The sequence below is a fragment of the Zalophus californianus genome, chromosome 10 (assembly GCF_009762305.2).
Source record: "Zalophus californianus isolate mZalCal1 chromosome 10, mZalCal1.pri.v2, whole genome shotgun sequence".
In the NCBI taxonomy this organism is placed as follows: Eukaryota; Metazoa; Chordata; class Mammalia; order Carnivora; family Otariidae; genus Zalophus; species Zalophus californianus.
Window position 1 is genome coordinate 6,275,714 of NC_045604.1, and position 23,171 is coordinate 6,298,884.

Consider the following 23,171-nt stretch of genomic DNA (forward strand, 5'->3'; position numbering starts at 1 on the left):
AAGGAATACACAACTTTACTTGTAGTAAGGGAAGGTCTAGCCTAGTATTAAGGTAGTGTAGGATAACTGAAACTTCTGATTTTAAGAAAGTGTATGTGTACTTATCATATATCATTTAAGCTTCTAGGCAGTTTGATATTAATGCCTTATTTTCTCCAGATCTGAGCTGTTTTGTCATTTCAGGAAGCATTTGAAACGTAAGTATTTTAAGGGCCATTATACAGATTGTTTTTTTTTGTTTGGTTGTTTTTAAAAAGATTTTATTTATTTGACAGAGAGAGACAGCAAGAGAGGAAACACAAGCAGGGGGAGTGGGAGAGGGAGAAGCAGGCTACCTGAGGAGCAGGGAGCCCGATGTGGGACTCAATCCCAGGACCCTTGGGATCGTGACCTGAGCTGAAGGCAGACGTTTAATGACTGAGCCACTCAGGTGCCCCTGTACAGATTGTTTTTAACTGAGTTACGGCCAATGTAGCATGCATAAACCATGAGTGTGTGGTGTACATTTAGACTTCATGTTGTCTGTGTGTTCTGAACAAAAACTGGCATTAATATATTCTGTCCACAGTCAATTTATCACAGTCCATGACCTCTGAGGAGCTAGAATTAGGGAATCACAGAGAGTCCATATGCCTTATATGGTTTTCTCTCTCAGCCCTTCTCGGTAAAGCAGCATTACTTGCTTTCATTTTTCCTTCCTATGTGGGTTTGTTGTTACTGTTGTGAATTTGAAAATGGGAGATAGATGGAAATAAGACTGTTGGAAGAAAAGAAGATGAATGAAAAAGAGAAGAGAATTAGTTCTAGAATAATCTAGGTTGGCTGTATGTTGATATCATCCGTGCTTGGTTGGTAAAGGTAGTGGTTTTTGTATTTGTTGTGTTAAACTATTTTTTATCAAATACCTTGTACCAAGCAAATGAGCCTAAGCAATTTTGTAAATTAATTCTCCCAGAACTATGAGGGAAGGTGTTACTATCTCTTGTTTTACAGATAAGGAGACTAAAATCACAGCTAATAATGTTGCAAAGCTAGGATTCAAAGTCTGCCTTTGGAGCCTTTGTCTTAATCACTAATAGAGCCACTCGGGCAGGGGAGAAAGAAGTAGTTGGTATTTATAGATAGAGGAGTTAGGACTCGATCCAGTAACTTTACCCATCCCTTGAAAGCTTAGGATTGGCTGTGAAAGGAAGAGAATATACTCATAAGTTGACTAGATTGATTTAAATATAACAGAGAAGTGATTGTACTCAAATTTACAGGCATCTTTTTGACATTTAGAATGATCAGAGGGTGCCTTTCTCAAGTGAGAAGATACCAAAGAGTTGTTTATGCACAAACTTTATATTAAACATTGAGTCACTGACTTCAGCAATTAAGTATAGTGTATTAGTTATCTGTTGCTGTGTAACAAATCACTCTAGAACTGAAAGGCTTAAGACAACTTTACTTTGCTAAGCTCTACGATTTGGGCAGGGCTCAGTAGAGACAGCTCTTTGCTCCCATGGAGTGTTAATTGGGGTGGCTTGGGTTTGTGGACCACTTTCAAGATGACTCACGCATCATGGTCAGGAAGTTGGTGCTGGCTTCAGCTGAGACTGCCAGGGCTATGGGCCAGGGTTCTCTGTTCTTCATTTAGGCCTCTCCACAAGCTGCTTGGTTTTCCTCTTAGTTTAGTGGTGGGGTTCCAAGAATGAGCATCACCTATTAGAAGAGTGCTTACTTTATAATTGTTCATTGAATGAGTGAAAGGATCTCATGCTGTTTTCTTGCTCATGTTGGCTCACTTGGCAAACTGCCACCGTAAAGTACATGTTTCTTCTCAGGGTCTGGTAATCCCTGGTTCTGAGAACTGCTATTTAGAAGGTTTTTAAAATCTTGATTTAAAGATTTATTTCTTTATTCAGTCACATTTCTGTTTCTAGTAAATTACCCCCAGTTACTACTAGCCTGCAAAAATCATTTGTAAACCGTTCAATAAACAGAAAAAACTTCTTTAAGATTTGGAGAACTCCCTTAGGGAACTTTTTGTCTTTAGCCTCGGTTGCAATGAAAATTAACATAATTTCCTGTTCCTGGATCTGGAGATGGTGTAATAATGAGTTCACCACCTGCCATTCTTGAGTTGTGAGTTAGTGTCCCTAAAATGAAGATCTAGATTTTTCTCTTGACAGGAGGCAGAATGCTACATACATTTCATCTGTTTGTTATTAAAAAAAAAAAAAAGGTGAGGGAATATCTTCTCTGAACTAGGCATTGTCCTAGAACAAAACAGAGGTCCCTGTGCTCCTTAACTTACATTCTAGTGAGGACAGACTGACAGTAAACATAGTAAGCAAATACAATGATAGAGTTGTAGTTTCTTTGAACAAAGGGGGTAAACTATAGTAGAGTGAATTGTTTTACAAGTCTGAGGGTGGTTGTTTTATTTAAATAATGATTTAAATAATGATCATTGTAAAGTAGACATTTGCACCAAGGCTTAAAGAGAGGGCCAGCCATATAGATATGTGGGGGAAGAGCATTCCTGGCAGAGGAAACAGCCATTGCAAGGGCCCTAGGGTGGAGGCATGCCTTGCACGTTCAAGGAAAAGCAAGGAGGTCAGGGTGACTGGACTGAAGTGAGCAAGGGGGAGACTAGTTGGTGATGAGGCCAGAGAGGTAAGATGGATGGGTTGAGTTTAGTGGGGCCTTGGTCATTTTAAGATTTGGGGCTTTTGCATGGTAGAAACGGGGAGCTGTCTGAAGGTCTGAACAGAGAAGTGACGACATAATCTGACCCAGATTTTAAAACAGTCACTCCAGTTGCTGTGCTGAGAAAGGGCAGAACCTGGTGAGCTGTGCCACCAATTGCTCGGTGTCATCCTTGGGACACATAGCACTTTTTGATTTATAAAAGTATGTTCACATCTGTCATTTCACTTGAATCTTTGGAAAACTGTGAAATATTTGTTATTTTTCCTCTTGTACACGTGAGGAATTGGAGGCTCAAGAGAAAGTCTCCTCAAGTGAGGAGTCTCAGAGCCACACCTTGCACCCAGATCTCTTGACTCCAAATTTTGTGCTCTTGCCACCATCCTGCATTAAAGCTGGAAGAACTCCATGCTCTTTTCAGCTTCAAGTGATTTCAGATTTTCATGGATGGTTCTCCGATCAACAGCAGCAGCATGTGGGTTTCTTTGGGAGATGAAAACCAGTAGGATTCTTACGTGCTGAGATGGCTTGAATTTAAAATTGATCTGCTTGTATGTACTGTAAGAAAGCAGGTTTGCAAAGGGTAGAATGGATTTGGAACTGTATTGTTTTTTGTTCAGCCACTTGGTATGAAAATTGGTTATCTGAGATCATTTCTTTTTTTTTTTTTTTTTAAAGATTTATTTATTTATTTATTTGAGAGAGAGAATGAGATAGAGAGAGAGAACATGAGAGGGGGAAGGGTCAGAGGGAGAAGCAGACTCCCTGCTGAGCAGGGAGCCCGATGCGGGACTCGATCCTGGGACTCCAGGATCATGGCCTGAGCCGAAGGCAGTCGCTTAACCGACTGAGCCACCCAGGCGCCCCTGAGATCATTTCTTAACAATTAAGTGGCTTCACAGATAATCTAAAACAGTTGTTGGCTTTTAGAATTTTTGTAAATGAAAAAGTAAGGTAACAATTATTATAGTACTTTTTCCAGACTTTTGGGGAAATTGAAATTATTTGTGTTTTTATCAGTCTGTGCTTTCAGGCCTGTTGGCCCGTGACATGAGCAAGGTTTACTGGTGTAATGATTATTTTGTGGCTTAAAACTCTTGTCACTCTTGTGGAATAACATGTTTCTGATCACAGAGAGGTGGGGACTTTCATTTCCTTAATATTTATTAGTTTATTTAAAAATACAGAATAGAACCTAATTTAAGCTAATCATGAAAAGAGTTTGATTAGACTGTTTTATTAATGTTGTGAACTATAAATAGTCATTGCCCTTACTACACTCACCCTTCCTGTGATTCTGAGCCATCTCTTTGTATTATTAGAAATCTAATTCTTCCAGACGAACCATGAGAGGCGATGGACTCTGAAAAACAAACTGAGGGTTCTGGGGGCGGTGGGGGGTGGGAGGATGGGTTAGCCTGGTGATGGGTATTAAAGAGGGCACGTTCTGCATGGAGCACTGGGTGTTATGCACAAACAGTGAATCATGGAACACTACATCAAAAATTAATGATGTAACATGGCGATTAACATAACAATAAAAATTAAAAAAAAGAAATCTAATTCTTCCAAAATTAACATAAATAGTCATGCCAAGAATCTAAAAGTTCACATCCACAATTTTCCCCTCCTCTTTCGTACATTTGGCTACTGTCAGATTCCTTGTTAATATTTGTGGTGTCACACTTGGACCTAAGACAGTCTTGAATTCTGGCAGTGAAATAAAGCTCTTTCATGTCTTTCAAATATTAATAAAAACAAGGGAAATATAATTCTGCCGTTACTCAAATGGTTAAAATTAGTTTCTGTAGATCATTTCATAGGGTTTAAGCATTTATAGTTTTTTTGAGCTGAGTTGGACAGTCGGTTTGTCTGTAATTTAGCTTAAGAGAAATTTCATTTTAAGACTTAAAAAAATCTGCAAGGAATGGAGGCCAAATGGACAACAACAACCAAAAACAAATAAGTGAAAAACTTTAACAGATTCTTTTCAAAATTTTTTTATTTATTACTTATTTGATAGAGACAGCGAGAGAGGGAACATAAGCAGGGGTAGTGGGAGAGGGAGAAGCAGACTTCCCACGATGGAGCAGGGAGCCCAATATGGGGCTTGATCCCAGGACCCTGGGATCATGACCTGAGCCGAAGGCAGACATTTAATGACTGAGCCACCCAGGCGCCCCTCTTTTCAAAATTTACTATATTTTTCAAAATACATTCTGGGCCAATGAGTAGATGATAAAGTTGAGGTAATAAAGGGTAGAAGTTACTAGAGTATCTAAGGCTAAGGTTAAATTGCCATTACACTGTGATAGTCATTACCTGTGTGGGCAGCAGTGAAAAATAGTGATCACTTAGGAGCCAAACCAGTCAACATCAAAAATGATTTCCGGCAAGTGCGGCTGCCGAGTGACTGTAGTGCATCTCAGCTACAGATGGAATAAACTAAACTGATGGTTGAACTCAGGGCATTTGCTTGGAACAGCCATAAATCGTGAATTGAAATGCCTGTCTTCATAGTCGTATTAACATCATCAAAAGAACAATGATCAGTAGAAAGGCTCTTTTAAAACTTCAAGTATTAATAATGCTGAACAGATTTACTTTATAAATCATGCATAAACCATACAGATGTCCACTTTTGATTATACCCTTCCACATACCTCCTGTCTGACCCCCCCGCCCCCCCCACCGTCCTTCCCCCCTAGGTTGTCCACTTCTGTTGGATTCACTGTGAAAAATGTGTAATTTTTAGGGAATGAGATAGGAAAGATGTGTAAAACAAGATTATTTAAAATGGTAGTTCTCAGACATTTGAGTGTGTCAGAGTCACCTAGATGGCTAGTTAAAACAGAGAGTTGTTGGGCATCATTCCTAGAGTTCCTGGGTGAGTACGAATGGGGTGGGGCCTGAGAATTTGCATTTCTAACCAGCTGTCACGTGATGCTAATGCTGCTGGTCCAAGTACCACACTTTGAGAATCACCGTTGAGAGGAAGGTGCTTTCTGAACAAGAGTGTTAATTGCTAGTTGACGGTGGAATTCAAGGAAACACAGTGAAGTTACTTGCTGAAACCATAGGAGCACTTTGGCTTGGCAGTTATCAAGGGAGCCTCCTTTTAAGAAGCTTATTTATACCCCTTAGCCAGGACGTAGGAAAGCAGGGGAACTGTTCTAGTAATCTGTTGTTTTTCAAGTCGTCGAGATAACGAGGAGATCATTGTAATACCAGTTTTTAAAAGAAGGAATGTAGATTCCCCCATTTGACCAGGGAATTTAACAATCATAGGGAAGATTCTGATACAGAAAGGGATATGATAGGGGCGGCTGGCTGGCTCAGTCAGTAGAGCATGTGACTCTTGATCTTGGGGTTGTAAGTTTGAGCCCCATGTTGGGTGTAGAGATTTTTTATAAAATGAAATCTTTAAAAATAATAAGAAAGGGATATGTTACTGAGAGCCAAAATTAAAACAGGAAAAAAACATGCTTGGTTTGTTTTTTGTTACTTGATTAAATTTCTAGGCTTAGTGATACTGTGGCAGGCAAGGCCATCCATAATCTAGCCTTGCATTATCGTTCTGGTCCCCTTTCTCTTCTCTCTCTGAAATGATCCCCTTCTCGCTATGTCCACCCACACACCCTCTCCTGCTTTACTTGGGATTCTCTGAGCAAAACATGCTCTCTTATACCTATGTGCTTTTTTTCATATACTATTCCATCTGTATGGAATGCCTTCCCTCACTCTTCTTTTTCCACCTGTTTATTTACTGCTTTTCATTTAAGATAACTTTGTGATCCTCTTAGTAGAGATCAGGTGCTTTAGCTGTATGCTTCCGCAGCATTCATCATTAACTTTATGATGACATTAATCACTCTATTATCTTTTATCTGTATCAACACCCCCCACACATATACTGTAATTTGATTTTTCCTTTTTTTAAATCTTTTTTTTAACATGCTTTTTATTTATTTATTTATTTATTTTTAAGAGGGAGAGGGAGTGAGAGAATCCCAAGCAGGCTCTACACCCAGCAATTTGGGGCTTGATCCCACAGCCCTGAGATCATGACCTGAGCCAAAATCAAGAGTCAGATGCTCAGTAAACTGAACCACCCAGGCACCCCTACCTTTTTTTAATCTTTGAGTCTTTAGCATTATATATGGTTCCAGGAACATAAGAGGTATTTTAATGCATGTTGAATAATCAGTCCTTCTGAAAAATGTCAACATAATGCAGTAATGGAGTTCCAGTCTTAGGTCCAAATCTCTGCTTCTTTAACTACTTAGAGCATGACCTTGGGCAAGTTGTTTAAACTCTTTGAGCCTCAACTTGTACTAAGTATTCATTCCCTAATACATGGTAGGTGCTCAAATGGCAGTTACTGTTTTACTATATTTGCATCTTAGACTATTTAACAGTCTTGCAATATCTATATGGTCAAGATGGGAAATTTTGGACTATGTGATATAATTAATTCAGAAGTGGTGAAACTTACATTTTTGTAAGGCTTTCTCTAGGGGCATGCTCCAAGGCTCGATTTCGTTGTCCTGAGCTTTTCAATATTTTAACAACAGCTCAGCTGAGGATGTTGATGGCATGGTGATCCTTACTTAGAAGGAGAATTTCTTTTGCTAATTAGGATCCTAGAAGTTCTTGACTGATTGGTAGACAAAGTGATATTTTTGAAGGAATTGATGTAAATTATTCAGCTGGGATCAAAACGTTCAATTATATAAATTCAAATTGGAAGTGGGAGAGGAATGGAAAAGAAGGTAATGGGTCAAAATCAGTGTGTGAGGGGAGTTGGGATTTTGATTAAACCAGGCCCAATATAAATAACGTGTGATGTAACTGCCAACAGAGCCTGTGTGATATTAGATTGCATCAGAGGGAGAGTAGTAGCTAGAACGTGGGAAGGAATTAATCTATTCCATCCTGGCTCGTCATACTGTCTGAGAAGTACTGTAGCCCATTCTGGACACCACTTCTGAGAGGCATATTGATAGGAGGGAGGCCAGATAGACTGAAGACTGAGACTGTGCTTCAAAGAAGAATGTGTGGAAAAAACCATAGCCTTGAGAAAGCAAGCCTGCGGGGCGGGGGTAGGAGGTGTATTAGATATCTTTGGACATTGGAAGGAGGCTTGCTTAGACTTCGTCTGAACAGCTGCAAAGCCCAGAACTAGAACCAAAGGGTGGAAGTCATAAAGAAGCACATTTCTAGTTAAAACAAGGGGAAACACTGTTCATAGGGTGGTGGAGCCCCTCTTAGTCATTGGAGGGGTTGAGGGAGTACTTGTACCAACGGGGATGTTATTACATGGGTGTGTCACTAATAGAGTGTAGGTGTTGAATTAACAGAGATTCTGTAAACCAAGGAGAAAGTTCTGAACTTTGTTTTGTTTACACTATACATTCCTAAGTAGAATGTTTAGCACCATACCTGAAAGATTTAGAAGTACAACCTTTTTCAGAGAAGTAAGTTGCAAAAAGAAAAAAATTCTGCAGTTATCATCACACTCTCTGTTTGTCTTCCCTACAAAGTTATTATCTACAGCTTTTCCCCTATTTTCTTAAATACGCACCAAGCTAAGTTTTCCTAAGTTTGGCTAGAGACTCCACTAGGCCTTTTCCCTTATTTGCAGCAGGGTTCGTGTTGTGTATGATCACTCAAACATTGTGTCTGAAAGATTGAGTGGTAACAGAATGTATCCTCAGTTGTAGCAAAATGAAATGTCCCACAAGGCTGGTGATTTGGTGGTACACCTTTGAAGCTTTACAGGATGTCTTAAGTGCTACAGCGTACTGTGTATGGACCACCAGACAGCAATGATTCTTGTGGGGGAAAGAACCGAGGAGAATGGGAAATAAACTAAGAGATTAGAAGATGATTCTAGAGAGATGTACCTGCTTCCTATTTTCCCTAACACTGCTTTCCCCAGATGTGGAGACAAACTGCCCTACTCTGAGGAACTCCTTTCCTCTTAGAACGATAGGGCTCTTAAATGTGACCTGCTTTCATTAGCCTCTCTTTCCTCTACCTCTTCATCCCTCTCAGTGGAATCCAGTATCCCTTTTGTGTTTCCCTAAGGCAATTCCCTTTGGGTTTAATTTCAAGATTAGAACTAGTGTAAATTGTGTGCGTGGCATTATAAAATAAAGCATACACACACAAAATACCTTATTGGTGAGCCAAATTTCTAAGCCCATGATTAGTGAGTTAAAAGTGTTAAATAACTATTGCAGTATTTGCTTTATATGTGTGTGTATATATATATTTGTTTGCCGCAAATACTTAGGCCCACCATGAGGACACACATCGATAAATGAAGGTATGGGGGAAGATGGGGAGAAAGAAGGAAATAGGAAACTTTTACATGTAAATAAAAAGAAGTATTTTTTAAAATAATTTTTTGTGGGGTGGCTGGGTGGCTCAGTCAGTTAAGCATCTGACTTGATTTCGGCTCAGGTCATGATTTCAGGGTCATGAGATGGGAGCCCCACATTGGGCTCTGTGCTCAGCGGGGAGTCTGCTTAAGATTTTCTCTCTCCCTCTGCCCCTCCCCCTGCTTGCATGCACGTGTATGTGCACACGCTCTCTCAAATAAATAGATAAATCTTTGAAAAAAAATTTTTTTTTATCTGTATTTGATCGCCTGCCTTCTGGGATTGTGAAAGGTTAATGCATTTGGCTGTCCATAAGGAGAAAAGTTCACTTTCATTTGAAGTGTTCCCTCATTGAAAACATCAGTTTGCAGCATCCAAGAGGACTTCTTATTTCAGTTATTATCTGAATTTAAAATTTGTTTATATGTATGTTGTATTTATTTCTACTTTATATACATACATAACATAGTAATTGTAGAGTTTTTAAAGCATATAGAATATTGATGTATTTTTTTTTTTTAAGATTTTATTTATTTATTTGAGAGAGAGCACGAGCAGGGGCAAGGGTCGGGGGAGAGGGAGAAGCAGACTCCTTGCTGAGCAGAGAGCCAGATGTGGGGCTTGCTTCCAGGACCCTGAGATCATGACCTGAGCCAAAGGCAGACGCTAAACCAACTGAGCCATCCAGAGGCTCCTGTCTAAGCAGTTTAAAAATGAGGTACTTTTAGACTTAACAAAAATTATCCTCAAAATTGTTTTTCATATGTACAGGATGCCAGGTGAGGGATTTGACCACAGCCAATGTGCTATTTTGTTTTCTGTCCCTAGTGTTCATGCCGTGTGCATGAACCTATGAAGGAATTTGGGTTTGCTTTAGAGCTAATGTAGTATGCATATGTGTGAGATATTTTTATTTCAATTATTGTTTCACTTTTTAAAATTTTCAGCATGTTGGAACAGGATTCCAGGAGAAAGAATCCTAGTGTGAACCCTGCAAATCAAAGGAGGCATCTTCTAGAATTTTCTGCTAAAGAGGTGGAAGATACATCAGATGGTATCATCCAGAAAAACAGCTACAGGTTAGAAGATGGCATGTCTCTGTCAAAATGATGTAATGAAACTGCCGTGGGGAATTATATAGTACAACTTTACATCTAAATTGTGAATGTGCAGTTTTAATTTGTAGAACAAACAAGTTTTGAGGCCCTTAGTAAATTTTGCTGTTAAGATCAGTTCTAAGAATAAATTTCCTTTTGAAACCTTTCCCAATTTTGGAATTCTTAGAGAGACGTGACCTTAAAATCTCAGTTTGTATGTACTGAGATACATATGGAGGCACATACAATATACATACATTATATTATACATAATGTTTTTAATATAGTTTTTTATCTGTCATATGGTTACATGTATATAGTGTATGTAATAGTATCATCTTTGGATGAGTCTGATCTGGTGGAGTGACATGGGGTGAACCTCTGTGCAGTCATTTGATCAGATCGTTTATACTTACTGTGATCTTTGTTGACCTCCCTCCCTTGTTATGGTTTATCATTCTCCTGGTAAATTTCTGTATAGCTTGCCCATAGTAAAAGACCTAAAATTTTTTGAAAGACAAGGTCTGTATTATGTAAACTAGAAGAAGGCTGTAGTGGACATTTTCAGAGCTGTGTACTTTTTGATAAACATTTCCCTGTGATAATTTGGAATTTTTATTAGAACCAAGTGGAGTGAGGTCCTTGACTAACAAAGCAAAGGGAGGTCACAGTGTGGTAACAATGTATTGCACAATATAGTGCTTGAGAATCATTAAAGATTTGTTTACTTGTAACTCTGTACGGTTCTACAGGCCAAGGGCCATTAGGGGAATCTTTTTTTTTTTTTTTTTTTTTTTTTTTTTACTGTGACAGCCATATCACTGAATGAAATTATTACCCTAGTCCTGTGGGCTTGTCTCCATTTAGCCTTCCTGGAAAAAATATGCTAGTATTCATTATTTTAGGAATCTACAGTGGGTAAAGTACTATGTTAAGTGTGGCGGAGGATCCAGAGAATTATATGGCAGTAAGTGTAATGTGTACAATGTGATGCATGCCATAATATTGGAAACTGTAATAATATATATGACATTTCTTGCTTTTTTTTTTTTTTACGTGCCAAAATTAGCCATACTTCTGAATACTGATCTTAGTGCTCACTTAATGGTGTCTTTGAATATTGCTAGAGTTAAATTGTATCTTTCATTTTACTACATCATTTGTCCAAGTTTGCCCTACATGTTCTGCATGTAATTTTGAGTTCTGTTGTCCACATGAGATCCATCAAACCTTACATTTTCATTTGAGAGTCTTTGGATTTATGAGAGTTGAGAATGTGCCTTTTGGGTACATATTGCTGGTTGTTAAAAAGTAGAACTAATTATTGATTATATACTTGAAATTACAGTTCAGATAACCTTTACAAGAATATTACTTATTTTGTACTAACCTCAGTAAATAGACGCCTTCACCCATTTGTCTGTGGGAGAGTAAGGTAACATGGAAAGCACAATGTTCTGACCATCGTAGTTCAACCTAGATGTTTGAATGACCTTCAGGCTGTAATTTATCAGCTTCCAAAGTAGTGTATGAAATGCAAATCGTTCCCCGTACCCCACCCCAGAGTCACCATTGCCTGTGGCTGTGTTAACTGGTATTGGTAAAACATGGAAAAGGATTATGGATTCTTGGCTGCATGTAAAATCTCTTGAAATATCTAAGATTATTATTGAGCAGCTTGAGAGATGCAAGTAGGTATCAGTCCATCAACTTGATGTTCTTGCTTTTATCATTATAAATACTGAATAAAAGATACCAAGTGTGCAGCATTTGAAAGCAGCAAATACAAATGTGTTTTGAACTGCATTTTAGTTTGTTTATTTATACACAGCCATGACACTTTGTTTATTTTTTAATGCAGCTTACCTTTTATTATGTTTTCATTTTTTAGGAGAACTATGAGAACTGGTTCAAATAAAAAAGAGTAGATTGTAATCCCATAATTTATAACAATTGCATTCTCTTAGCATTTAGTAATTAAATGCATATATGTTTTTCGGTTTTAGAAATGCGTAGTTTATAATAAGATGACTGTATAATTTGTCAACCAAACTGGGATACTTTTAAGAATGGAAGGTAGTGCTAAGTAATAATTACATCAGGACATCAGCATAAATCCAGGACTGTCTTGGATAAATGGGAAGAATGGTTCCCTTACATAGAAGGCATCAGCCAGAACCTGTCTTTATTCCAGGGATTCTCATTAACTCTACCTCCCTAGCACTGCCCTTTACTTTAGTTATTTATTTGCTGAAATGGTGTCTATTGATATGAAATAGTTTGCAAGCAGCTTAGGACTCCGACCATCTCAGGATTAGTGTGGATCTGATTGTCTCCAGATTGCATGTTGGCTTAGATTCTCCCTTTTCTTTTCCCTTCAGCTCCACCCGGTTCCTTTCCTGGTATTTCTCCTATCAGATTTTTTTTTCTTTTCCAAAGAATATTTTTGGCTGATAGAACAAAGCCAGTTAGCACAGATGTGCAGAAGTCATTATACTAGAGTTTATCATGTGGAAATAAAATTATAGATCAAAAATACATCTTCAGAAGTAATTTTAGATTCCTCTGATGGATAGTAGCATTTATATTTTTGTAAGTATGAAGGCCTGATTTTTTAAACTAAGGCACATGTGACAGATCCTTAGTTTTTGTTGTTTTTGTTTTTGTTTTTTTTAAGTGTAGCAAACAGCCTCCCCTTGTAGGCATTCAGATTTACCCAATACAAGGGGAGAGATTTTTTTTTCTTTTCTCTCAACACTTAATTTTAGGGTGATTTCTGTGCAGTTAACTACCTGTGCACCACCATCTCTGTGTTATTCCAAACGATTTAACTCTCAGAGGCAGAGGAGGAGACATGGAGAATGTTCTGGTGCAACCTGCAGGGAAGAATGATATGTATATCCTCAGCTGTTGCTTTTTTCCCATGGTGTGTGGCATACAGAGAAGTCTGTAACTTTTCTCTTAAAGTTGGTTTTTCAGTCTCCCAAAATTATTTTTGTCAAGGAGGCCAGTTATTTCAGTGTTGACAAATTCAGTGGAAACTTCTGTCTTTATCTTGATCTTTCCTCAGCATCTGGCTGTGTGGATCCCTCCTTCCTTGAAACATTCTCCTTTGTGTTGCTACATTTTTCAGTTTCTGTCTTTTTTCACGGGCCTCTGATTCAGTCATCTTTCTGGGCTCCTCCTTTATCCAAATCTCGTCGTCTGGAGCTGTGGACTTTTTAGTTTTCTTTTTGCTTGTGTGACTCATCCGTAATTTAGCACACAGTCCCTATCTCTATATCCTGACAACTCCCAGATTTACGTTTCCCACCCAGACTTCCCTTCTGAGTCTCCAGGCTGCTCTACCCCAGTAGTTTTCTTGATGTTTCTTTTTTTTTTTTAACATTTCAAACTTAACACATGCATGGCGGAACTCTCGTGCCTTTTTGCATTCATCCTCCAGCCTCTTCTCCACAGCAGTCTTCCTTGTCCTGTTGCTTAGCCAGAAACCCTGATTCCTCCCTTTCAACAAGTACCATCGATATTCTTCCTAAAAAGTATCTTGCACTGGTTCATGCTCTCCATCTTCACTGCCAGCACCTTAGTCCTGCTGTCTTCGTCTCTTGCCTGGATTATAGCTCTCTCCTGACTGGTCTCCCAGCTTCCCCTGTGGCCTCCATTGGATCCATTTTTGGTACAATGGCAAGGTGCAGGCATACACTGAAATATATCACTACTCTCCTTAAGTAATGCCTTATCATAATCTGGTCTCATCCTTTTTTTTTTTTTTTTTTAAAGATTTTATTTCTTCATTTGAGAGAGAGAGACAGAGAGGATGAGCAGGCAGAAGGGCAGAGGGGAAAGGGAGCGGGGAAGCAGACTCCCCACTGAGCAGGGAACTGACATGGGACTCCATTCCAGGACCCTGAGGTCATGACCTGAGCTGAAGTCAGACGTTTAACCAACTGAGCCACCCAGGCGCCCCCTGGTTTCTGTCTTTCTAACCTTGTCTTGTGCTTCCCTCACTTGCTCACAACTCTTCAGCTGGTGAGTGGTGGTCTTTAAGTTCCTGAAGACCACCGTCTCCCTACCTGCATCTGTCCAGAACACTCTTTCCCAAGTTTCTGTAGTACTGGCTTCTTCTCATCCTTTAGGCCTCGACTTAAATACCATCTCCTCACACCATTTTATCTAGAGACTGCCATTGGTTTTCTATTACTAGTTAGATTCTTTCTTTTTTTTTAAAAGATATATTTATTTATTTGAAAGAGAGAGAGAATGAGAGAGAGAGAGAGAGAGAAAGCACATGGGGGGGGAGGGTCAGAGGGATAAGCAGACTCCCTGCCGAGCAGGGAGCCCGATGCGGGACTCGATCCCGGGACTCCAGGATCATGACCTGAGCCGAAGGCAGTTGCTTAACCAACTGAGACACCCAGGCGCCCAGATTCTTTCTTAATTTGGATTTATTTTATGTGTGTGTTCTCATATTTCGTCCATCTTCCCCTGAAGATTTTTGAGGATAGAGACTTCGTTTTTCTTGCTCCCCATTGGATTCCCTAGCATTGTACCTGGCACGCAGTTGGTATTGGTTGAATGAATTAATGAAAATGTGAATTTAGTCATGTCTGATTTTGTGTTTACATTTTTTCTTCTTGGGGTTTTAGCTAAATATCTAGTTTTCTAAATCTAGAGCATTGAATATAAAGAAATTCAGGACAGATCTAAGATTTTTTAATGAGAAAGGTTAAAATAGCAGCCTGAAGAGACTAAATAGCAGTAATGCCACCAGCTCCACTTCTGATTTTCAGCCTAGGTTCTGCTCGCTCCATCACGCCATGGATATGAATTCAGTGTGACGGTTAGGAAAGTGTGTATTTTGAAGCTAATGGAGTAACTGGTTAATATTACTTTGGTGTTTTATTAGTGACTTGGATTCTTCCATGATTCTAAAATTTATATTCAACTTTTTTTTAATTTAAAAAAAAGTGATTCCATTTATTTTTTTTATTTTTTTTGAGTTCCCTGTACCTTTATTTTTTTAAATAATTTTTATTGTTATGTTAATCACCATACGTTACATCATTAGTTTTTGATGTAGTGTTCCATGATTCATATATTCGACTTTTCAACACTTTTCACTTCTCTCTCACCAAGTGTTTTATGCTTCTCCTTAACCCTGCCACACACAGTTTTAAGGAAACTTCAGTTTTGTTATCGCAGAATTGTGAATGACCACAAAACTCTAGTCTGTTCACATAATAATACTGTCTTTCCTATCAGTCAGTGGGTCCTTCCCCCAAAATCCTCCATTAACTGCGTCATCTCTGTTCCAGCAGCACTGTCTAGGCCTCAAGCTCACGGAAGACACGGACCACGTGTTAGCATCGTTTCCTTGGTTTTGGGCACATAGTAATTGCTCAATAAACGGTGGCTAGATAAATGTGAATTACCATGACAATCTGCAGAAAATTGGAAGGTGACATTTGTGCTACATGGTCTGTGTCTATACTTCCCTCTTTTTCTATTGCATTTGCTTCTCTCTTGCGATATATCCCTTTAACTATATTTTGATTTCCCTAAAAAGTTAATACTAGTAATGATTTTCTTGTAGCAAACTGCTAAGGAATTTAAGACAAAAGAAGACAGATTTGTGCATATATTTTTCAGATATGATCATTCTGTTTCAAATGACAAGGCCCTCATGGTGCTCAGTGAAGAACCATTACTCTATATTCCTCCACCTCCTTGTCAGCCCCTGATTAACACCACAGAATCTCTCAGGTGAGCGTTGTAGATTGTACAAATATCGGAGTGGGTTCTTGGGTTTAGCTTTGGAACCTAGAAAACTATTGTTCAGATTAGTTAAGTGACTGAGAGAAGCTCTGATTATTTGTCGGATGATCATAGGCATATCATTTGTTGTCCAGTTTCCCCACCAACCTGATGAAGATGGTGATGGGTCTATTTTGCATGATAGTATTGGGGTTGCATACTTAAATATGCCTTATTGGAAAACTACAGAATGAGACTAATATAAAAATTCAGGATGTTAGATTTGAGAAGTGGTAACATTCGTAGCAGAAGGTGCCCTTTTTCTTCAAGTTAGGAGATAACAATATGAAGAGAAGTGATTCTGGAGATATTTTCCCATTAGGGCACACCTTACCTTTCCTTATCTACTTTTCCCTTGGATATTTTCCTGTGATTTTGGATTCTATTCTTGAACTTCAAAAATTGCTTCAGTTTTTTAAAGTAGTAATCAACTCTGGTTAAGTAAGCATGGTCTGACATCTCACAACTGCCGTAAAAGTAAAGCACAATAAATGGAACCTACATTTGAACTAGTCCTTTTTTTCATTTGCAATGTTGGAAATTTTGGTTATAGTGCATTGTTTATTTCTTTCCTTTTTTTTTTTCCTGAGTAGTTGAGTTCATTCTTTTCCTTCTCCCAAAAGAGCATGATTTTCAGAGGCTTTAATGCATCCATTTGCCAGTAGGATCCTGTAATTTATTAAATGCTCTTCATTGTCTCCAGTGTTTGTGTGTATGTAGCCCAAGAGCAGAAACAGGAAGTACTCTTGTGAAAAAAACCTTTGCATTCAGTTTTTATATTTGGAAGGTATTTAGTTTATGGTTTTTTTTAATTTTTATTTATTTATTTATTTTTTAAAGATTTTATTTATTTGACAGAGATAGAGAGAGCACAAGCAGGCAGAAAGGCAGGCAGAGGGAGAGGGAGAAGCAGGCTCTCCGCTGAGCAGGGAGCCCGATGTGGCTCTCGATCCCAGGACCCTGGGATCATGACCTGAGCCGAAGGCAGCCGCTCAACCAACTGAGACACCCAGGTGCCCCCCCCCTTTTTTTTTAAATCTGAACTCATGATTGAGGAGGCTACTATATAAAAATGCATGTTGTATTAAAAATAACATTAGTATCTTAGCTTTTTCAAATCAAAAAGGAATATTGAATCATCAGGCACTAGGGATGCTATTTGGAACTTACAGAATGTGATTAAATTCATTTTTAACCAAAGGTGAGACATTTATTTCTCTGAAGTATGCTTAATTAACTAAGCTGTTTTATAGGTTAAATCATGAACTTCGAGGATGGGTTCACAGGCATGAAGTGGAAAGGACCAAGTCGAGAAGAATGACGAATAATCAGCAGAAAACCCGTATTCTTCAGGTTTGTTTCTGCTTGTCTTTGAACAATGGTTGACTTATTGGTTGGCCATCTTCCCTCAGATGGTTTGCTTTCGTCCATGAAAAACTTGGGACGCTTGAACTTCAGTCACTTCCCACTGCCTTTTCTGCTGCTCTGGTGCAGGCGTCGCTGCTGCTGAAGCCCTCGTCCCAGGTGTTAGAGCACCAGTAGTTCTTGCTTGGGCCTGGTGCTCCTTCCTGCTCTCTCCCCCAGCTTCACTTTCAAGCCAGGGGTTCCTGGGCATGGACATCTGTGTCAAATGATTTTTGCACAAATGGTGTGGTACATGGTACTGTTTATCTCCTCTGTTCTTAGAGCTTTTCAGAAAGAAGGTTTTGAAACATAGGACAGCTTGGGAATGGAGGCACATCTTTGTGGAGAGCATTTTTGAACTTAGACATGTGGGTCTGGCTATAGGTTAAGGACAACTCTAATTTAGAACCTATTTAGCTGGGCTTCCATTTTTTTTTTTTTTTTTTTTTTTTTTAGGATTTTATTTTTAAGTAATCTCTACACCCAGTGTGGGGCTCGAATTTAGAACCCTGAGATCAAAGAGTCACATGCTCTACCTACTGAGCCAACCTGGCGCCCCAGTTGGGCTTCCATTTTAATGTTTACCACAAAGCACCGTTTGTAGTCATTCCATCATCCATCAGATATTCATTATTACTTTTGAAGCACTTAGACTAGCAACTGGCATATTCTAAGCTCCCAACAAACATTACCTGTGGTAGTAATAATGAGTCAGGTATGGTTCTAAATCCTGGGAATATAGTAGTGAGTGCAATAAAATCCCTGCCTTCATGGAACTTACATTCTGGTGGGATAGATAAGCAATAAACAAGTAAAGTGAAAGACAAATACCATATGATCTCCCTTATATGTGGAATCAATTTAAAAAATACAACTAAAACAAAAACTGAACTCTTGATGCAGAGAACAGATACAGAGGCCGGGGGGTAGGGGGTTGTGTGAAATAGGCAGAGAGGGTCAAAAGGTACAAATTTCTAGTTATAAAATAAGTAGGTTATAAGGCTATAATACATAGCATGGTGACTATAGTTAATAATACTGTATTTGTATATTTGGAACTTAGTAAGAGTCTATCTTTAAAGTTCTCATCACAAAGGAAAAAATTAAATAAATAAATATTTAAATATACTCAAAACTAGAGATAAGTTCTCTAAAGAAAAAGTGGAGTTGGAGATTAGACGTTAAATTTAGAGATGAGTGGCTATTTTAGATTGAATAGCCATTCTAGAGAAGGCTTCTCTAAAGAGCACTTGAGTAAGGTATTGTCAAGGTAATTAATGCTAGGTGTTGTAAAAACTGGCTTCAAAATCTCAGTAGCTTAATGGAATAAAAATTTATTTCTCACCTACACAAGTCTGATATAGCTCTCTAGGATGGCTTTCCTTTACGCTGTGACTAAGGAATCCAGGTTCTTTCCACTTTGTGGCCCCAACAACTTGAAATTCTTTGCTTCTAGCTTTGGATGTTGGGGAAGAGAGAGCTTGGAAGATTGTGCAGAACGTTTTAGGGATCCAGCCTGAACTTTAGCCCATGTTCAGTTGACTAAAACTCTGTGACTTTTCATGGTCTCTCTTGCAGTATAGGTTAGGCAAATGTAGTCTTCCGTATGCTCGGGAAGAAAACAGTTTGGTGAGAACATGGCTTTTGTAATAGCAAAAAATGAAGGAGTGAACGGTGTAAAGATCCAAGGGAAAATCTGGAGAAAAAGGGGAGCAGCAAATACGAAGACTCAGGAGGAAACGTCTGCATAATTGAGAAACATCAAGAAGTTGTATAAGGCTGGACTGCAATGTCTAAGGGTAGAATAGTAGACGATGATATCAGGGAGGCAGCAGAGGCTAATTCGTATCCAGCCTCATAGGCTATGGTGGGAAGCATTGAGAGGTTTGAGCAGGGGAGTGACTTGATTTCCCCCCAAGATTTTCTCTTTCTTTTCAGCAAATTGACTGTAATGTGACTAGGCGTAGTTTTCTTTTTTTTTAAATTTAGATTCAGTTAATTAACATAAAGTGTTTTATTAGTTTCAGAGGTAGAGGTCAGTGATTCATCAGTTGTATGTAATACCCAGTGCTTGTTAACATCACGTGCCCTCCTTAATGTCCATCACTCAGTTACCCCATCTCCTTACCCCCCCTCCCCTCCAGCAACCCTCAGTTTGTTTCCTACGCTTTAAGAGTCTCTTACAGTCTGTCTCCTTCTCTCTGATTTCATCTTGTTTTATTTTTCTGTCTTCCCCATCCTCTGTTTTGTTTCTTAATTTCCACATATGAGTGAGATCATATGATAATTGTCTTTCTCTGATTGACCTGTTTCGCTTAGCATAAAACCTTCTGGTTCCATCCACGTCGTTGCAAATGGCAGATTCCGTTTTTGATGGCTGAATAGTAGTCCATTGTATATATACACCACATCTTTTTCTTATTTTTTTGATTTTATTTTACTATGTTATGTTAATCACCATACATTACATCATTAGTTTTTGATGTAGTGTTCCATGATTCATTATTTGCGTATAACACCCAGTGCTCCATTCAATACGTGCCCTCTTTAATATCCATCACCAGGCTAACCCATCTCCCCACCCTCCTCCCCTCTAGAACCCTCAGTTTGTTTCTCAGAGTCCATGGTCTCTCATGGTTCGTCTCCCCCTCCGATTCCCGCCCCCTTCATTTTTCCCTTCCTACTATCTTTTTTTTTTTTTTTTAACATATAATGTATTATTTGTTTGAGAGGTACAGGTCTGTGAATCATCAGTCTTGCACAATTCACAGCACTCACCATAGCACATACCCTCCCCAATGTTTGTCACCCAGCCATGCCATCCCTCCTACCCGCCACCACTCCAGCAACCCTCAGTTTGTTTCCTGAGATTAAGAATTCCTCATATCAGTGAGATCATATGATACATGTCTTTCTCTGATTGACTTATTTAACTTAGCATAATACCCTGTAGTTTCCATCCAGGTCGTTGCAAATAAAAGATCTCATTTCTTTTGATGGCTGCATAATATTCCATTGTATATATATACACCACATCTTCTTTATCCATTCATCTGTCAATGGGCATCTTGGCTCTTTCCACAGTTTGGCTATTGTGGACATTGCTGCTATAAACATCGGGGTGCATGGACCCCTTCGGATCCCTACATTTGTATCTTTGCGGTAAATACCCAGTAGTGCAATTGCTGGGTCATAGGACAGCTCTATTTTTAACTTTTTGAGGAACCTCCATACTGTTTTCCAGAGTGGTTGCACTAGCTTGCATTCCCACCAAGAGTGAAGGAGGGTTCCCCTTTCTCCGCATCCCCGCCAACATCTGTCCTTTCCTGACTTGTTAATTTTAGCCATTCTGACTGGTGTGAGGTGGTATCTCATTGAGGTTTTGATTTGCATTTCCCTGATGCCAAGCGTTGTTGAGCACTTTTTCACATGTCTGTTGGCCATTTGGATGTCTTCTTTGGAAAAATGTCTGTTCATGTCTTCTGCCCATTTCTTGCTTGGATCATTTGTTCTTTGGCTGTTGAGTTTAAGAAGTTCTTTATAGATTTTGGATACTAGCCTTTCATCTGATAGGTCATTTGCAAATATTTTCTCCCATTCTGTCGGTTGTCTTTCGGTTTTGTGGACTGTTTCCTTTGCTGTGCAGAAGCTTTTTATCTTGATGAAGTCCCAATAGTTCATTTTTGCCCTTGCTTCCCTTGCCTTTGGCGATGTTTCTAGGAAGAAGTTGCTGCGGCTGAGGTCGAAGAGGTTGCTGCCTGTATTCTCCTTTAGGATTTTGATGGACTCCTGTCTCACATTTAGGTCTTTCATCCATTTTGAGTCTATTTTTGTGTGTGGTATAAGGAAATGGTCCAGTTTCATTCTTCTGCATGTGGCTGTCCAATTTTCCCAACACTATTTGTTGAAGAGACTGTCTTTTTTCCATTGGACATTCTTTTCTGCTTTGTCAAAGATGAGTTGACCATAGAGTTGAGGGTCCATTTCTGGGCTCTCTATTCTGTTCCATTGATCTATGTGTCTGTTTTTGTGCCAGTACCATACTGTCTTGATGATGACAGCTTTGTAATAGAGCTGGAAGTCCGGAATTGTGATGCCGCCAGCTTTGCTTTTCTTTTTCAACATTCCTCTGGCCATTAGGTGTCTTTTCTGGTTCCATACAAATTTTAGGATTATTTGTTCCATTTCTTTGAAGAAAGTTGATGGTATTTTGATAGGGATTGCATTGAATGTGTAGATTGCTCTAGGTAGCATTGACATCTTCACAATATTTGTTCTTTCAATTCATGAGCATGGAACGTTTTTCCATTTCTTTGTGTCTTCCTCAATTTCTTTCATGAGTATTTTATAGTTTTCTGAGTACAGATCCTTTGCCTCTTTGGTTAGATTTATTCCTAGGTATCTTATGGTTTTGGGTGTGATTGTAAATGGGATCGACTCCTTGATTTGTCTCTCTTCTGTCTTGTTGTTGGTGTATAGGAATGCCACTGATTTCTGTGCATTGATTTTATATCCTGCCACTTTACTGAATTCCTGTATGAGTTCTAGCAGTTCTGGGGTGGAGTCTTTTGGGTTTTCCACATACAGTATCATATCATCTGCAAAGAGTAAGAGTTTGACTTCTTCTTTGCCGATTCGGATGCCTTTGATTTCTTTTTGTTGTCTGATTGCTGTGGCTAGGACTTCTAGTACTATGTTGAATAGCAGTGATGATAGTGGACATCCCTGCTGCATTCCTGACCTTAGGGGGAAAGCTCTCAGTTTTTCCCCATTGAGAATGATATTCACTGTGGGTTTTTCATAAATGGCTTTTATGATATTGAGTTATGTACCCTCCATTCCTACACTGTGAAGAGTTTTGATCAAGAAAGGATGCTGTACTTTGTCACATGCTTTTTCTGCATCTATTGAGAGGATCATATGGTTCTTGTTCTTTCTTTTATTAATGTATTGTATCACATTGATTGATTTGCGGGTGTTGAACCAGCCTTGCAGCCCAGGAATAAATCCCACTTGGTCGTGGTGAATGATCCTTTTAATGTACTGTTGGATCCTATTGGTGAGTATTTTGGCCAGAATATTTGCATCCATTTTCGTCAGGGATATTGGTCTGAAATTCTTTTTGTTGGGGTCTTTGATTTTGGGATCAAGGTAATGCTGACCTTACAGAATGAGTTTGGAAGTTTTCCTTCCATTTCTATTTTTTGAAACTGCTTCAGAAAAATAGGTATTAATTTTTCTTTAAATGTTTGGTAGAATTCCCCTGGGAAGCCATCTGGCCCTGGGCTCTTGTTTGTTGGGAGATTTTTGATGACTGCTTCAATTTCCTTAGTGGTTATGGGTCTGTTCAGGTTTTCTATTTCTTCCTGGTTCCGTTTTCGTAGTTGATACATCTCTAGGAATGCATCCATTTCGTCCAGATTATCTAATTTGCTGGCTTAGAGTTGCTCATAATATGTTCTTCTAATTGTTTGTATTTCTTTGGTGTTGGTTGTGATCTCTCCTCTTTCATTCATGATTTTATTTATTTGGGTCCTTTCTCTTTTCTTTTTGATAAGTCTGGCCAGGGATTTATCAATCTTATTATAATTCTTTCAAAGAACCAGCTCCTAGTTTCATTGATCTGTTCTACTGTTCTTTTGGTTTCTATTTCATTGATTTCTGCTCTGATCTTTATTATTTCTTTTCTCCTGCTGGGTGTAGGCTTTATTTGCTGTTCTTTCTCCAGCTCCTTTAGGCATAGGGTTAGGTTGTATATTTGAGACCTTTCTTTTTT

The 23,171-nt window shown here is 38.9% G+C and overlaps 1 protein-coding gene across 1 annotated transcript in view; it reads left to right on the forward strand.

The window, feature by feature from the left end:
- ATF6 (activating transcription factor 6) overlaps window positions 1-23,171 on the forward strand; it is a gene marked incomplete at its 5' end in the record, with an annotated part of 204,815 nt that overhangs the window by 62,280 nt on the left and 119,364 nt on the right. The window contains 3 exons of the mRNA XM_035722023.1: window positions 10,028-10,159; window positions 15,827-15,940; window positions 17,245-17,344. Of these exons, the coding sequence (XP_035577916.1) occupies window positions 10,028-10,159; window positions 15,827-15,940; window positions 17,245-17,344 (346 nt within the window). The remainder of the gene's footprint in view (window positions 1-10,027; window positions 10,160-15,826; window positions 15,941-17,244; window positions 17,345-23,171) is intronic.